General features: G+C 41.5%; 1 protein-coding gene across 1 annotated transcript; it reads right to left on the bottom strand.

The window, feature by feature from the left end:
• Positions 1-436: 436 nt before the first annotated feature.
• Positions 437-11,116, bottom strand: LOC128350485 (OX-2 membrane glycoprotein-like). The gene is made up of 5 exons (XM_053308909.1): positions 11,068-11,116; positions 9,616-9,951; positions 3,040-3,351; positions 1,388-1,530; positions 437-541 (listed from the first exon to the last, which is right to left on the bottom strand). Exons 1-5 carry the CDS (start codon positions 11,114-11,116, stop codon positions 437-439), a joined length of 945 nt encoding a protein of 314 aa, XP_053164884.1.
• Between the last annotated feature and the right edge of the window lie 7,545 nt (positions 11,117-18,661).

Raw genomic sequence — 18,661 nt, 5'->3', positions numbered from 1 at the left:
AAAGTGTGCCAGGAGTGTCGACTCCCGGTGACCACACAGCCCTGTGGTTGTCTTTGGTAGAATACAGGAGAGGTTTACCATTGTCTCCTCCCACGTAGTATGAGATTATGCTTTTCAGCATCTTCCTACAGTATATCGCTGTTGTCCAATATAGCAGCTGGGATTCGAAGAAAACAAATGGAAAACATACCTGCTGGGATTCGAAGTGGCAACCTCTGGCTTGCTAGTCAAAGGTTCTATTTCTATTTTTATAATACCTACAGGCATATTTCTAAATAAATAAAAATTACAGAATTATATGTATGGTTTAGCTTAATGACTGACACTGACAACATAAATTTTGAATATGGCTCCATTGGTATATAAATATTTAAGTGGCTATCACAAAACTCAGGCTCAAAATTCTCTGTGGAGTTTAATTTGTACAAAAGATCTCTCATCTGTTCAGAAGATTTCCTTCATGAAGTGGTTGCACTGCAACTTGGTTTCCAGTGTAGGAATATTTTCTGCACGTTTCAATTCCAGGACATGACGGAAGGACCTAGGAGAAAGTAATGCATTCCTTTTAAGATTACCAGTAACGAAAATCTGATTTTTGCTTGAAAATCTGTTCCCTACAGAAGCATAAGCTGAGAAATGTTTTCTTATTCTGACCATATATTGATTTCAAACTCCTACCAAAAATGATTCATTTCCTGTTTATCTCACCCTTTTGCTAAGGAGCTCAGTGATATAGTTCCTCTCAGCGATATAGTTCCTCTCCCACCCCTTTCTCCTCACAACAAACTCTGTGAGGTATGTAAGGCTAACATTATGTGACTGGCTCAAGACTGCTCCAAGTACTTGGCGCACATGTTTCGGGTCCATTTGGATGAATAGCCCCCACATGCAATCAAAGGAAACACCGGGAGTGTCAGGACTCCCAGCAAGTGTGTTCATGGCATGCCCCCTTCCTGTTCATGTGTGCTGAAAGGTCATATTGATTGAACCAGCCCACTATGTATTTGCTAAGCATATGTTGTGTGTGTTGCCTATGTATGCTATGCATCCTGTGCAGTATTGTTTAACGTTAGGAACTTCAGGTGAAGCTGGTGAGAAGATTGTTTGCGAAAAACCAGAGTTTGAGGACATTAGACATCACCAGAACACAAGAGAGAAGTATGCTTGGGAACTCTTGTGCGACAAGCTGCATTTACATATTAGGCCATAATCCTAAGCTCATGATAAGATGGTAAACTGGTAGTAAGTGCCACTAAAACTACCAGGTAAATGTGGCACTCAGAATGTGACTAGTATTAGGCTGTTAGACCCAGTGAGCAGCAACTCTCATAGATACAGCTAATTTAATAATCCCACCGAATTTAAAAAAAATTTTTATAAGACTTACCCAACGCGGGAGAACATGTTTTTTATCTACTGGAAGTGATCTCCTCCAACAGAAGATGGTAACGATCACTAGTCCCAAGACCAAGATCACAACTGATATGCAGCTCGTTATAACAACAGCAATCCCTGGATCTTCATTTTGTTCTGCAGAGAAAAATGAATAAATAATTTAATTAATAAAATAAATAAATAAACAAATAAATGTTTTGACTATGTTTTAATCATTTTAATGTTTTAAATTTTAATTGTTGAAATGTGTTAATCTTTTTATTGTCTTGTAAGCCACCAGAGAACTTGCATTTGGGGCGGTATAAAAATGTGTTAAATTAAAAAAAAAAATGAATGGTTTAGAAGAAGTGATGAAAATTACACAGGCATGCAGAAGGACACATGCCAAATACATTTGGTTTACCCTGGATCTTAGGGGATATCTGACTCTGCACAAGCACAAATTCATGCTTTCTTTGTGTGCCAGATGTGTATTGATGTGTGACTGATCCATGAGATCTGCACTGAATGGCAGAAGAATTCTGCATCAGTAGCACAATCAATCAACATGATCTGCATTACAGACGAATGTAAATGTTGATGCACTACTGGAGCTGATATATACAGCAGCTGACACACTGCACAAGGGAACGTGGGCAGTTACCTGCGTGCATGTAACTACTACCAATGGGGTCTCACTTCAAAGCACAGTGCCCTGTTATTAAGCGCTCCGTGAATACAGTTGTGCTACATGATACCATTGGAAATAATGGGCATCACTTGTGCAACTGCTTTCACTGAGTGCTTACAATGGAGAGCAGCTGCCCTGCAGCACAGCCTCATTGGTGGCACTTATATGCACACAGGGGCAGAGACTGTGTTCAAGTCACCCTTGCAAGTGTTCCCTTTCATGGAATGTCAGCCAGTGTCAGAAGTGACATCACTCCCATATTGTTCGTTGCTATGTTCTTCTTTATGAGACCTGCAATTTTTTGTGGAATGATTTATCATCAATAATAAAGCTACAAGTTCAGGCAATGTCATAACGATCATTTTATGGTCTTCTGCCTTGGAGAAGTTGCCTTTATTCCACTCACACAGGAACCACTTCCTCTTCTTCAAGCACCACAAAAGTGCATTGTGGTTTACAACATCATTTCCAAGTGTCACAACAGTGACACATCCACTCCCACTCCCCTCGCTCTCCCAACAAATTCAGACCTCACAGAGAGCTCCCTCCCTGGGAGACTACAGAGAGAGGGGGAACTGGCTGCCTGGGTAGTGACTGAAGTACAGCCCTGGCAGCCAATAGCAGCTGGACCAAAAGAAGAGCTTCCTCCCTCAACTCAGGTTGCAGAACAGGCAGACTGTGGTGCCGCATTCGGACGCAATGCTGGCACCACTAAACTGGAGGTCCAGGTGGTGAACATTACTACAAACCAAACGCACAAATCAGAGTCTGGGGAAGGTCAGACACAAAGTCATAACTACAGTTGCCTGCATTTGGACATACACTAATTGAAACTGGAGGTCACTTCAACTCTGGTTTTGTGTTACACGCAAATGTAGCCAACGTCCTGTATGACGACCCACAAAAATACACATTTCTATAAAACTGCATTCTATAAAAACAAGAAAAACTCCATCAACCAAGTTCAAATTTACCTTGTTCTGTTACAATCTCAGGTAAAGTCAACTCCTGTGTAGTATTCAAAGATGGATGCTGAACGACACAGATTATTGAGTTCTTCCAAATGTTCTTAGGCGAGAGATGAGTGAAATTACTCACAACAGTCACTGTGTGGTTTGGGTACTTGATGACATACTGGCTTGGCTCTATCTGAAGATGTTTGCTGATTTTCCAGGTGATCACTGGAGCTGGTCTCCCTGTTACTGAGCAGCTGATTTCTAGTGCTTCTCCTTCTGCGTTGTCTGGACTAGTAACACGCTTCACATCCACTTTAGGTTCTGACAGAGCTGTAAAATAAAAGTAGTCCATGAGTACTATCTACCTCATTGAATAGCTAGACTTTATATAATATTTAGCTTTATCAGCCAGAGTCTTTAGACAGGCGCAGCATACAGTATCAATAAGCACAGCCCAAATGCTGGTTGCAGAGAGGATGGATGGATGGATGTAACTTTGAAAAAGTTGTTGGAACTGAATATCTGTTGGTCTGTTCTAGTTTTGTGACTTTAAGAGCTGAATCTAAAACACTTAATCTTAGCATGAACCAAAATTGTTCATATATCAGGAAAATACAGAGAACAATACCATCACTCAGTCATTTATTAATTTCCAACTCTTCCTATAAGGAGCTTGTGGCAGTGTATATGGGGGATGGGGTTATAGCTCAGTGGTAGGGCATCTGCTTTGAATTCAGAAGATTCGAGGTTCAATCCCTGGTACTTTAGAATGAGAGACAGTGAGGTGCTTCACATGATCGGTCACCTGCAGATGAGCAGCCGCTTTTAGCAGGGTGGCTGAATCGGCCGCCTACTCGACTGCTGCCTCTATCACAGAGCTGACAGGGGCAGAAGGGATAGGGAGCCATGCGGCCCCTGCAAGTGCTCAGGCCATCTTGGGGAGACCTCCAAGCCTGGGAGGTCGCTTGTAGCCTCCTAGCGGGGTCTCCTCATGTGTCGCTGTGGGGGTCTCCTCATGTGTCGGAGCCATGACATGGCAGCACACAATCCAAAAACCCAGGTTAGTGGAGTGCTTACTCTGCTAACTTGTGCTAAGGGGAAGGCTACTTTGGCGGGCTAGCCATCAGAGAACCACCGGGCTTGCCCGTGAGCCCGCTGGTTCTCACGATGGGGAAAAGCTGGGCTGGGCTTCTTTAGCCTGGTTTTTCCCCATCATGAGAATAGCCTCAGTGGGTTTTGCCTGGGGAATATGAGGATTTGGAGATATGAATGCGGGTGTCCTTGGGTCAAGTTTCACACTCTTGTCCACTACAACATAACAACATAAAAACACAAGAAGAGCCTTGCTGTATCAGGTCCAAGGCTATTTAGTTCAGCATTGTTTCCCATAGTGGCCCATCAGATGCCTTTGGGAAACATACAAGCATGAGGTCACATCCGTTTCTCCTACCACTGCTTCCCTGCAAATGGAATTCTCCCCTGCAAATGGAATCTAAGAGAGCACCTTCTTTTACATGATCCCCACCGCACGTTAATGTCATCTGAGGAGGTCCGTCTCCAGTTGCCAACAGTTCGTCTGGTGGCGACGCAGAGGCGGGCCTTCTCTGTAGCTGCTCCTGGGCTATGGAATACACTCCTGGCAGAAATTCGTAATTTGAGGTCATTGCTGTCCTTCAAGAGAGCCCTTAAAATGTACTTATTTGGTCTAGCCTTCCAGAGTTTTAAATGATTAATTGCTTTAAACTGTTTTAAATTGTTGCCCTGATTTCCAGGGCTTTTAGCTGTTTTATTGGTTTTATTGTGTTTTAATAGTTTGGTTTTAATTGTTAATTTGTTTTAATTGTTAATTTGTTTTTAATTGTTTTTAATTGTTTTTATCTTCATGTTGTGAACCGTCCTGAGCCATTTCGGAAGGGCGGTATATAAATCTAATAAATAAATAAATAATGAATAATGAAATAAATTCAGAAGCTTATTGCTCTGAACCTGCAGGCAGCATATAACTGTCAAAGCTCATCGCTATTGATGGGCTTGTTTTGATAAACATAGAGTCTATTCACATGTGCATACAAAACCAGGCTAAGGGAGCCCAGCCTGGTTTTGCACAGGATCAGGCCGATCCCGGCGGCAAAACAGCAGCAAATCCGCCTAAATAGCTACCCTTGAAAATGAGTTTAAGGGAGCGAGCGCTCCCTTTTTTTAATTGTCTGGCAGCTGTGGCTGCCAGACTGTGGGGAGCCTGGGGCGGGGGATCCCCATGATGCACTGTGCACTCGCGCAGTCCATCATGGTATTTCCGGGGGCCAGGATGACACATCCCAGATCCCAAGCCTCCCTGCTGCCTCAGTGCATGGGGAATCATCTGGGCGCATGGGGAGCGCACCCAGCAACAGTGCCTGTAATCTGCCTTCCCCACGGCCCGCTCTGGAGCCCTTCTCACAAACCACGAGAAGAAGCTCCTTGTTTCTTGCTCTTAGAATAATGGCACCATCATCCTGCCATTTGGACCAATTTTGCTTCAGTCTTCAAAACGAGGAGGCAGCACAAGTATCCTAGTTCAGCTTTGCTGTGTCCGGAGCTGAGCATGCCCAAAATGTAACTTCCCTACTGAATTAGGTTTAGTCCTCCTTATGTTGCATCATATGAATGTCTGTCTTCAAGCATACCATACGTCCCTTGTCTTGACCATATCCTTGTTCCTTCAGTTAGCTGTCCTGCAGCCACTTCTAATTCCCATTTTGGGTTTTATACAGGAGCCAGCATCCTCTGGGTCTGAGGTCATGGGAAGAGAGCCATTGCTTCTTCCGTGGAGCAAGGAACTGCTGAAACTTCAGTTTGATTCCTAACAGTGAATCAAACTGATTGCCCTTCTGCAGGGGTTAAGCAGTCATTTGTTCATTAATGTCAGTGATTCCAGTTGTGCCATACTGATGCACTAGTTTTATTATTTTAGATATTTGCACTCTTCTTGCTTCCCTTTTCTACTCTCCCTCCCTGCGCTGGGTGTTTTTTGTACAGTTAAAGGAGACTGGCAGATACACTGCCTTGCATCACATGATATCACCGGGGCTTGTGTGGGGATTTCAGATGGACTTTCCCATAGACTCCTGACCTGTAATCATAGAAACTGCAGAGGGAGAGGAGAGGGACTTATCCCTCAAACAGCAAAGAGAAACACAGAAAAACCTTTTAAATGCTTATTGTGGAGTTTGATTTAAACAACATTTCCTAAAAAGACATCAGGAAATGGAATATCTTCCCTAAATGCCTTCTTAGAGGCAGTAATGGGATGGATAACGGATAACAGGCTAAAGTTGAATCCAAATAAGATGGAGGTACTGACTGTGGGGCGGGGGGGGGGGAGGACCTGAGAGATGGTTTAGATCTGCCTGTTCTGGATGGAGTTACACTCCCCCTGAAAGAACAGGTATGTAGCTTGGGAGTGCTCCTGGACCCAAAGCTTTCCCTGGTTTCTTAGGCTGAGGGGGTGTCCAGGAGGGCTTTTTATCAGCTTCAGCTGATATGTCAGCTACATCAATTTCTGGAGGTAAATGACCTTATAACAGTGGTATAAATGTTGGTAACCTCCAGACATGACTACTGTAATGTGCTCTACGTGGGGCTGCTTTTGTACGTAGTTCAGAAACTACAATTGATACAGAATGCGGCTGCCAGATTGGTCTCTGGGACAATACCAAGGGACTGGTTTAAAAAAAAAAAACTACACTGGCTGCCAATATGTTTATGGGTGAAATACAAAGTGTTGGTTTTCACCTATGAAGCCCTTAAGTGCTTGGACCCAGGTTTTTAAGAGAGCACCTTCTTTGTCATGAACCCTGCCACCAGTTACGATCCTCTGGAGAGGTCAGGTTACAGTTGCTGCCAGCTCATCTGCTGGCAACCTGGGACTGGGTTTTCTCTGTGGCTGCCCCAGGGCTTTGGAATATGCCCCTTGATGAAATAAGAGCATCTCCTTCTCTGTTTGTTTTCAGGAAGATGCTCGAGACTCACCTGTTATCGCAGGCTATTAATTAGAATTAATTGTAATAATTTTAATAGTTTGTTTTAATAACTGTTTTATGCTATTTTTATGGTGTCTTGTGTATTTTAATCAGTGTTGATTTTTAAATATAGTTTCAAATGTTGTATACCACCTAGAGATGTACATAGCAGGCAATATAAAAATATGATAGATAAATCTATTATATTAATCATCCTGGGTGTGCCTTGGAATGTGCGTCCCAGAGCCCAGCTGATTGGCTGGGCGGCGGACGTGCCTGATTGGCGGAGGCACACCCAGGAGGATTGGTTGCTGCGGCAGCAGCCTGGCCATGGAGGCCAGAGGTAGTGGGCCTGGCCTGGCCATGGAGGCAAGGCCCAGGAGGGGGAAAGAAAGTGGGGAGGGGGCAGAAGTGGCAGTGGGGAGGAGAGGTGGCTGGGCCCAGAAGCAGAGACTGGGGAAGAAGGGGTGGGGATAGGTAACCGCCGGCCCCAAAGAGTGCACAGATGCTCTGTGCAGGGTCGGCTAGTAAATAAATAAATACTGAGCTGTGCTGAGCTCCATATACTGTCGACAGCCATCTAAGAGTTCTGCAAATAAACACAACTTTATACATTAAATAGACATTGGCTGGGCTCCAAAAGTGATCTTCTGCACAGAAAGAGATGTTTCCAACTTAGCAGAAGAATGTTGCAGAAGAAAAGTGAGCCCATTTCTGAGGAATTCTTCCATTTGTGCAAGCTATTGAAGCACACGTTGCATAAGCTCTTTTCAAAACCTTTGCAATGTTCATCACACTAGAATTTATAGGCTACTACCTGTGCTTTCCTTATCATGTTTCTCCTTCTGTAATGCAACTCCCAATACAGGTGGCCCTCATTATCAGTGGGGGTTCAATTCTTGGCTACAACCGTGGATAACGAAACTGTGGATAACGAGACCTTTAGTCAATGGCAATTGGGGGTTAGGTTTCTGGAGGGCAAAAGAGCAGCAATAAAGCAAAAATAAGCAAAATAAAGTGCCATGTTATGCTCTGCATGTGTCCAGCTGTCCAGCACAAACTCCAAATTCTGCCAATTTTCCACAAAAAGTTGTGAGGATTTTTTTTTAAACTAATTGCTACAAAATGGCTTATTTGAGCAAAATGATAGCCGGAAATGACCTTGGGGGTCATTTCCAGCCACCTAGGAATCAGAGATAGACAAATTTTAACCCTTCAAAATACTGTGTATAATGAAGTCGGGTCTCCATTGCTTGACCATGGATATGCGAAACCACAGGTGCCAGGACCACGGATAATGAGGGCCATCTGTAGGCTATGGTACTGCACTGGTGAGAAGTCCTCAACTACTACAACAAATATTTATATACTCCTTTTCAAGAGTTCTCAGAGTTCTCACTACTGGTTATGTGAGAGTTCATGGGACACCAGTAAGTCATTTTTTCCTCTTCTACAGTGCTTTATGTTCAAAATGCTTCACATATATCAGTGAAAATATAAAGGATCAAGATGAGTAAAAATAACATGTCAAATCCTAAAAAAAAAAAAAGTAAGAATTGGTATATATGGATGAAAAATAGTTTATGAAATAGTCCAAAGTGCCAAAGCAATTCAGTGTTGGAGAACTCCCCATATACACAATGGAGAATCCACAGTATGTGTCCATGTCAGCCCCCAACTCATGGAAGACACATGCCTGCCTTAACATCACCCTGATCAGTAGCAACAGAAAAGTAATCTGAACGGAAAGACTTTGTACTATTTATATACCATTGCAAAGCTTTTAGATCTCTTTTACTGTTCTGGCATAACACCACATTTAGCACAGGTCTCTTTTTAAAGTTGCAAATATAATTTAAAAATACTTGGACTAAGAATGCCTGTGAATTGGTCAGCTCTTCATTCTACATCCCGTCATCTGACATTTAAACACTATAATGTTCATATTCCAGTAGGATTTCATCTAAGAATTTATTGTAATCCTGAAGTCAAAATAAGAGATCTGTATGTTCTCTAAATTATTTATCAAAGCACACGGGTCTGAAACAATTTTCCACAACCATATATGTTCCTTCTTTTGCGAAACATTATTTTGCCCTAAATAGCAGAATTATGTTTCACTATGAAACCAGAGTAATGCATCTAAATGTGAGAGCATGATGTCTTAATTTATGTACTCATTTCATCTAAGCTTTAAACTTGAACCATTCCACAGAGAACCAGTAGTTGCACTATAGATGGTACGATGAATAAGTGTTCTTACTCTTAAAATCCTTCAAACACTCTTGAAATTCTTGCTTTTAAAATCTGCAAAATAAAATTGAAGATTCTTTTACAAGTTTTAATATAAATGTCTTCACACAGAACTAGTAGCATGGAGGGTGTCTTTTCTTTTTCTTTTTTGCTTTAAATTTTTTATTAGCATGGAGGGTGTCAAGTTACATGGACACCCTCCACATCCACAACATAGAACCTGTTGAACAGAATATGTGTTTGTTGCCCTACCACACTCCTTAATTGTTTTGCTAATATATTGTTGTGTTGAGTTGCATAAAGGGACTTTGAACTGGTAGAGGGAAGAATACAGACTTACTGTAAACTTTGAGGCATGTCCTGCCTGGGATGGATCCTAAGGGAAATGTATTGAAGATGCAGTTGTAACAGCCTTCATCCTTTAGTGTGACAGCATAAAAGGTGATCGCAGAAGCACTCAGTCCACTTTGGGATATCTGCACATGATTCTTATAATGGCCCAGCACTTTAGAGCCGCGAGTCTTGCTGTAAGTTGCTATGTTCGTCTTGTCTTTTCCATGCTCCTTCTGCCAGGTGACCTGAACAACATCATAGTGTTCAGCCAACTGACAATGCAAGGTCACATTTTCTCCAACGGTGCTAGTCTGAATTGAGTTGTGAACTACTTGTGTTGCACCTGCAAACAAAAACAAACCAGGTTCTTATTTCTTTCAATCATTGTATCAGTGAATTTTTCATGCTTAAAACACACACACACACACAGAGTTTCACCAGGTATAGCAGCAACCTGCCCATCTTCTGTAGCTAGAACAAGAAATGCTGGAGTTCAAGTCTGCCAAGAAGTACCATTCTCTGACATTACTCAGAAGTCAGGGAAATGTATTTCACACCTGCTCAGGGATACTTGAATATATATATTTATTTCATATGTTCCAGGTTTGAGCCTTGGCATGGAAAATAGATGCCAAGGACAAGCCATAGTACAAATTAAGTCTTACTCTCTACAGTTACATTGCAGGCTAGCACGGGTACATTGGTTTATCGGCTGGTAAATCCAGTCAAGCCACCCAATGACACAGCAGGGAAATGACTTGATTAGCAAGCCAGAGGTTGCTGGTTCAAATCCCTGCTGGCAGTAACAATGTTGGAAAATGCTAAGAGGCATCTTAGCATCTGCACATCCTGTGCATCTACTGCACAGAGATGGCAATGGTAAACCCCTCCTGTATTCTACCAAAGAAAGCCACAGAGCTCTGTGGTTGCCAGGAGTTGACACCGACTCGACAGTATACTTTACTAAATCCAGTCAACAAGATCATAGCTGAATCTGATGCTATCTTTCCCTGGCTGCTTGCCCTTTGATTTGCTGCTGCTAGAACACCATGAGGTCATTCAAACAATCAAAAACTATGTTCTACCCAGGTTTGGGAGCTATGTGTGCTCCCAGTTTTCGATTGTGTGGAAGCAAGGTAGGAGGAAAACCTGGGTAGCTTATTCTCCTACCTTGCTCTCACACAATCACTTTTACCCAGGTTTTCCTCTTATCTTGCTTCCACACAAACAAAAATTGAGGGCACACACTGCTCCTAAATCTCGGTAGGACACAGTTTTTGATTGTGTGAATGACCTTCTTTCTCCCACTAAGCAACAAAAACTTAATACATTTTTTGTTGGGATGAGATTGCAGTATGGAATTCGCTGAATAGACCTAATCAGGTCTTTGCATGCATGTTCACGGTGCCTTTGTCAATAAAATCAACTTCCAAATTTAGCCAAAAAGTGCAGTATTTACCTGTTACAATGGTCCAGAGTACCCAAATGTAAAGAGATGCAGAGATCATCTTGCCTCCGTGGTATGTTACCAACTGATCAATGCACGTTTAGACTTTGAACTTATTGCTGTTCCATAACATGTTACTGTAATGTTATTCAGAGTCATTTCAAAGAACTAACTTCCCCTTTGGAAAGTTTGTTTTTGGTTCACAAGTTTTGGTTTTCTGAACCAATGAGCAAGAATGCTTTCTCTTTTTAAAAAGCAAAACATTTTTTTAATTATTGCTATCTGGGTTTAAAAAAATAATTCACTTATTACATTTTAATTCAGCCCAGCATCCAAAGAACTGAGAATGAAACACATGGTCTGCACATTTTATCATTTCAGGATTTTATCCTCCCTTGGGCTGAGAGATAAGCTCTCTTCATGCCTTATTGTACCCAGATATGAGAGCATGTTGAGGTGGGGGTGCTGTTGCGCAATGCAGTCCTTGTCCCCCTTTACTTGGGTGCAGTCATGCATGAATAGGGCCACTGTGACTAGCCAAAGCATTCCAGGGAGCCTTGACTGAGAATCTGAACTTTGGTCTCTGTGGTCCTCCTCCAATGCTCCAACCATTACACAAGACTAATAAAAACATTTAAATATCCAAAGACACACTTTTTAATTACAACCCAAAGATGTTGGGTTGTAATTAAAAATGGAGTCATATACAAAGGAGTCATATACAACATTACTTCAGGTGCATATTATTAATAAGCATAAAATACATGATGCCTTTGAGGAGTTTTGATATGTGGGACATAATTCACCCCCAAGCACAGTACTTCCAGTGACTGTTGCTGGTGTCCAGCTCATGTTTCCTTTTAGAATGTGAGCCCTTTGGGGACAGGGTTCCATCTTATTTGTTTGTTATTTGTCTATGTAAACCGCCCTGAGCCATTTTTGGAAGGGCGGTATAGAAATCAAATTAATAATAATAATAATAATAATAATAACTGCAACAACAACAACAACGATTATCCAATATTTTGCAATTAAGTAAACTGAAATAGTACACAGAATAAACTTAGGACTCTAAATTCAATAAGTATAAGAACTACTTAGTAGGATTGGCTTTTTATTGGATAGTTCAGCATGATGTATTACTTTCTCCATTGCAATAAGACCATGAGTCTTTGTGGGCAAAAAGAATCATTTCCATATGAAAACTAAATTAATCTTTGCGTTTATGGTTGATATCCCTCCTTCATTTAAATGCAAGGAAACAGCTGTTGTAAGAAGTTGAGCAGGATAATGGTGACAGATGAGACCTTCATTCTTTCATTTCTCTTCTCATCACTCCAGTTTGGTCTAGCTTTGTTTTCAGTCCAAGACTCTCCTTCCCCTTCAGTCTGAGCCACTTGCTACACTCAGTCATGTGTAGTTTGCACAACATTTTTTTGTTTGACAAAACACAGCTGTGAAGTCTGCAAACTACAGTGGAAAATTGATCCAGGATGAGGGAGGCTCAGAAAACCCTTCCCCCAGTGCTGTTTTTAGGGGTGTGCACAATGGAAAATATCTGATTCGATTCCGATCCAATCTCATCTGATAGATGTCAGAATCGAGTCACTGGGCCCTTCAGAATATCAATATCAGAATCAGATTTGTGACATTTCGGGTTAAAAAAATCCCCATAGATATGTATTGGGAAGCACAAACAAATTGGCTTGCCAGAGAGCTCTGAAATTTGGCACAGACATAGTGGAGGATGGAAGTATTTGTGTATTTAATTTTGAGTAGATCAGGTCTCAGAGGCAAGATGCCTCTAAATACCAGTTGCATGTGAGCAACAGCAAGCAAGAGAGAACGCATGCCCTCACCTGTTGCCTGTCGGCTTCTCAGAGGCATCTGGTGGGCCACTGTATGAAAAAGGAAGATAGACTAGATAGGCCTTGGGACTGATCCAGCAGGGCTGTTCTTATGTTCATCTGTTGATTTTTAATTATTTAACAAATAATAATCCAGAAATTGTACTCACTTCTGAGAATCACAGCAAACAGTGATGTCTCATCTGGGAGTCACAAGGACTCTGTGCCTTTAATTTTGACTGCATCGGGTTATGCATTGATATCTAATTATTTTTTTAAAAAAACAAACAAACCCAGGAACTGTTAATGAAAGAGATTGATCAGTGACTGCAAGAATCCTGCTTGCCCATCTTCATCCTGCTATGAAGCCAAGCAGCTCCACCTTTCTATGTCTAAGTCAGAGCATGACAATATGAATAGAAGAAATGAAGGTGTGTAATGAATCCTCATAAGGATTCATTGAGTGAAAGTTATTATACACCAAAGAATCCGAACACTTAAAAAATAGTGACCACACATTTTGCTCCATAACTCCACTTCTATAAGGGCTAGAGCTTAGCTTTTTTTAATAAATGAAAGCTGGGAATCTGGGGAAATTAATAGGACAGATCCAAGACCTGAATCGATTCGATTCGGATAAGCCGTGATTCAGATTCAGATCGAATTTGGGGTGATTCAGATGGGTCAGATTCAGATCCAAATCAAATCAGGGTTGTTTCGATTCGGTTACAAATCGAAACACAGAAAATCCAAATTGCACACCCCTACTCTGAGAGGTTAAGCAGCTGTAGGATGCATGTCAGCTTGTGAGGACCAAACATGACATGGGAGACCTGTCAATGGACCTCCCAGTTGGCACATGGCAGTTGACAATTGGCACAGTCTAAAAGACAGTAGTGGTGTGCATGGTCCGGATACCCCGCGGTTCGGCACGGGGGGCAGTTTCTCTTTAAGGGGTGGTGGTGGTAGTACTTCCCCCCCCCCACCGCTCTTCCTCCTCCGGCGCTGGCGGTTTCCAAAACGTTCTTGGGGAGACAGAGTTCCTCCCTGCCGCCCCTGCCCTCATCATTGTCCTTGCTAGCGTTAAAGTAAACAGAGCTGGTGGTGCGCATGCGCACTCCTAAAAGACAGTCAAGATGAATAGAAGAAATGAAGGTGTGTAAGGAATCCTCATAAGGATTCATTGAGTGAAAGTTATTATACACCAAAGAATCCGAACACTTGAAAAATAGTGACTACACATTTTGCTCCATAACTCCACTTCTATAAGGGCTAGAGCTTAGCTTATTATTTTAAATGAAAGCTGGGAATCTGGGAAAATCAATAGGGCAGGTCCAAAACCCAAATCAATTTGAATCGAATCAGCCGCGATTCGATTTGTACCCGAATCTAGCCAATGGACCACAGGAGTGATTCGTTTTGTCTCCGAATCACCCGAATCAGCTAGATTCGGGTACAAATCGATTTGTATCCGAATCGATTCGCACATCCCTATCTCAGAGGGCCAAACAGCGAGAAACCAATGAAGCTGAGCCTAGTCACCTAAAGGAACACGAGCACTTAGAGTTATGAACCTTGACTGAAGCCCTTCCTGGAGATTTTTGCCTAATCTTTTTTTTCACAGCATCAAGCCATTAAAATTTCCAGGATTGCTTTCTATAGTGACTTAGAGATTGTTGCCAATTCCTGGAGATTCCAGGCCAATCCTGGGGAATTGGCAACCCAACCAGGACTGGTACTACTACGGGCATTTCTCTTTATGTTTTTGAGACTGAGCTGCTGTGGAGCTCAAGTCCCATCAGTTGTACAAATCCCCTGCTAACTGAGTAAAGTGGTGATTTTCTTTATTTGGCAGGGGGAGAGCAACTGGTCCTATCCACCCCCAGCACAGCATCCCTGCAGTGGCTGTTGCTGGTGTCTGTCTGTCCTATGCTTTTATTTTTTTTCCCCAGATTGTGAGCCCTTTGGGGTCAGGGCGCCATTTTATTTATTTATCTCTATGTAAACTGCTTTGGGAACTTTTTTTGAAAAGCGGTATACTGTATAAATATTCATCATATTTATATTCTATAGTCTATAGTTATATAGCCACCTATCCCACTTTGTTGGTGTAAAGCAACATTGTGTACATGACACAGGCAGTACAAAGAATAGTGTGAACCCCAGCTTAAAAAAACAACCTTACTTTGAAACCACATGTTTTCAACCTATGATATGTGCTATAAAAAGAAAAACCACATTTTGACCAAAAAAACACACGGGTTAGCACGTGCTAGATACAAGTTTCAGTTTGCATTTAGAGGAACAGAACTAATATGCCAATGCTATATATTACACACTTAATACTTTCAAAGCTTCCTGGAAGCTTTAGTGTAATTTCTGGAAGGGACTTGTTCATGTTTCTTTTCTTCTAAGTGACTGTCATGTTGCTTCCCAAACGAAAAAGAAACAGTGTTCTATGTTGGAGCTATATTTTTAAATAAGCTTCTCTGATGCTATTTCTCTCATTAAGGCAGAATGTTTAGTCAGAGATTGCATTATTCAACTTAGCAAACAAAAGTCCAGGATTGATCTTCTGATCCCATGACACATTAAAAAGTCCAAACCACACCAGCTGGGCTTTCTCCACCTTTACTAGAAAGCCCAGTGTCTCTTAGCCCATGGTGTAATAGCCTTCTCAGGAAGTGATGTCACTTACTGTATCTCTTTTTATCTGTACCCACAGCTCTCATGTAAAAAGAGAAACTGCTCTACTACATTGCAAAATGATTGCACCTACTGAAGGGATTTGTCTTTTGGGATGTTCCTGGTAGACTGAGGAATTACTCTAACAACACACAATAAGGAAGGAAGGAAGGAGAAGTAAAAAAGCAAAAAATAAAAATAAAAAACCCCCACAACCCTAGTCTAACTGGCAGAGAATAAGAGAAGAGATGGGATGGGAAACATAGCACCAAAGGAAAGGTATGTTCAGCATCACTTCAGGGGAAAATACAAAACACTAACTATAGTACTGTCTTTTTAAAAGTTAAGGTTCCCCACCATCTTAGGTCAGTAAACAACATTCCAAAATTCCACTAAGTTAAACAGAGAGAGGGTTCTTCTGGCAAAAGACATTTTGTAAAAATTGTTGCTTGTAAAAATCATTGAAAGAGATGTTTGATTTGTGTGTGTTATGTCGATCAGATTATCTTCTTTATGATTTCTAAGTGGTATCAATTAATAATCAAGGTCAATTGCCTAAGGCTGAGCTGAGCTTGATAGATAATATTCAGTATTCAGAAAACCTTCAGTTTAAGATGAGAGGTAAGATGCTCTAACTTTTCACCCATGCTCTAAAAAGCATTTTTGCAAGTTGAGGTGCCCATCTTAGGTTCTGCATCACATGCTTTATGAAGGCTGTAAAGACGTCATAAAATCTCATATATTATGCATTGCTGGCTTTAGAAATTAGGCTCCATATACCCACATATTGTCTTGGGACTTTCAGCTCAATATTAGGCTTTGGAGGGATGCATTCAGGCAGAAATTTGCCAGATGGCGCTTCCCCAATCACTTAATGGAAATACCCCTGTGAATTTCTGCCTGATGCCAAAGACAAAAACATTAACTTACTCATGATTTAATATAAATGTGGACATAAAAGCACATTTCAAAAGTCTAAAGTACGTGTTTGCTATTCTGTAGTTAAGTGAAATAGATTCATGCCTAGTCATATAAGAATCAGTGCTCACTGTAGGATCAATCTTTTCTTTCTTCTCAAAGCCTGAGAATATTTTCTACTGGGGAAGATAATGGTCATTTGCTATTCATGTTAGAAAAATCAAGCACACAGAACCAAATCACACAGTAGGCATATCCTGCTCGGAGGAGGGGTTTGGAAGAGGAGACCTTCAAGGTCCGTTCCAATTCTAAAATTCTATGAGCAGGATTCAGAGTAATGTTGTATAGTACAGCTTTGTTAGTATACGGATGTTGTTTAGGGATTCTGTGTGACAAAGGTTACCTCTGATGAGTTCTTGTGCAAGTGGAAGATGTTGCACTAACTGCAGTGCAACACGCAGCACAGCTGATTGTTGCACAACATGTTGTACAACACATTTCACAATCTTGTATATGTCCCAGAAAAGGGTTTTCACCAGCGGTTGTGCAGCATTGTAGAGTAATCCAAGCCACTTAGAGGCATTATGCAAATACAATACTAGTCTGGATCCTGCCCGTTGATCCTATGTTTCTATGAACTAGTTTGGCCTTGAAGACTAATCTAGAGACTCATGAAGAAAAAGAAATGGATAAATGGTAGAGATTTCCCCATATCATTCTGAGAGAATGCACTTTCAACATGGTATGTCTTCAGAGAATAAAAAACTTTTAATACTCTTTCAGAACTCCAGAATTATACAGGTTCTTTGGCTTTTTGTAGCAAAATTTGTTGGTCCTGTTTTCGGAGAAAGAAATGCTTTCACCTTGGCGGTAAGTGTTTATTTATACATGTCTCTTGGCGATCTTGGCTAGGGAAAGAGCATTTCAATCGCTCTTGAGAACAGTGGAGCTAGAGAGCTGGCTAAGAAAACAGCCTGAAAATGCCTGGTATTTCTTGATCCATTAAGCTAACCTGGTCTGGGCTTTATCAGTGGTCAACAGCAGGGGTTCTCAGTGTTGGGTTCCCAGATGTTATTGGACTTCAACACCCATAATCTCCAACCAAAGGCTACTGGGACTGGGGATTATGGGATTTGAAGTGCAATAGCATCTGGGGACCCTATGCTGAGAATCCCTGGTCAACAGGACAGATAGCATTGAATTGAGATAAGGAGCCCATTGAGGCTGCTACACAACTTCAAAGGCAGCTGTGTAGTGCATAGTGTATGACAGTATAAGGATGAGGCTGCTGCAGAAAGACTTAAAAAGTGCTTTGCAATGTTGGCCAAAAGTGCTTTTTAAGTCTTTCCATGGCAGCTACACAGTCAGGGCTACCTTTAAGTTGTACAGGAGCCCCAAAAGATCCCTTAACTCAATGGAATACTGGCCGTTGGCCACTGTCTGTCTATTTTATTTATTTATTTATTTATTTATTTATTTATTTATTTATTTATTTATTTATTTATTTGCATACTTACTTACTTACATTTTTCTGCCACCCTGTGACCTCAGGGCAGTGTACAAAAAACCCCACAATGTCACTAAAACAAAGTAAAACAATACAAAATCAAGCAGCCATAAAAACCATCTAATAGGCAGTGAACAGTCAGTCCAAAGACCTGAACAGAAAGGACAATCTTCAGATATCTACATAAAGCTGACAGAGAGGGGATGGAATAGATCTTAACCAAGAACAAGTTCCACAAACTAGAGGCAATCACTGAGAAGGCCCTGTCCTGCATGCAGACAGGATGCATGCAGGACAGAGATCTTGGGGTCATGGTGGACAGCTCATTGAAAATGTCAACTGAATGTGCGGCAGCTGTGAAAAAGGCCAATTCCATGCTAGGGATCGTTAGGAAGGGGATTGAAAATAAAACTGCTAATATTATAATGCCCTTATATAAATCTATGGTGCGGCCACATTTGGAGTACCACATATACTTTTGGTCACTGTATCTTAAGAACAACATTGTAGAACTGGAAAAGATACAGAAGAGGGCCTGGAACACCTTCCTTATGAGGCAAGGCAAAAGCATCTGAGGCTTTTTAGAGGCGACTACAGTGGGACATGATCGAGCTGTATCAAAGAATGCATGGAGTAGAGTGAGTGGACA

Source organism: Hemicordylus capensis, chromosome 3 (assembly GCF_027244095.1).
Source record: "Hemicordylus capensis ecotype Gifberg chromosome 3, rHemCap1.1.pri, whole genome shotgun sequence".
Lineage (NCBI taxonomy): Eukaryota > Metazoa > Chordata > Lepidosauria > Squamata > Cordylidae > Hemicordylus > Hemicordylus capensis.
The sequence above is the reverse complement of the archived record's forward strand: the minus strand, read 5'-3'. Positions and strand labels throughout refer to the sequence as shown.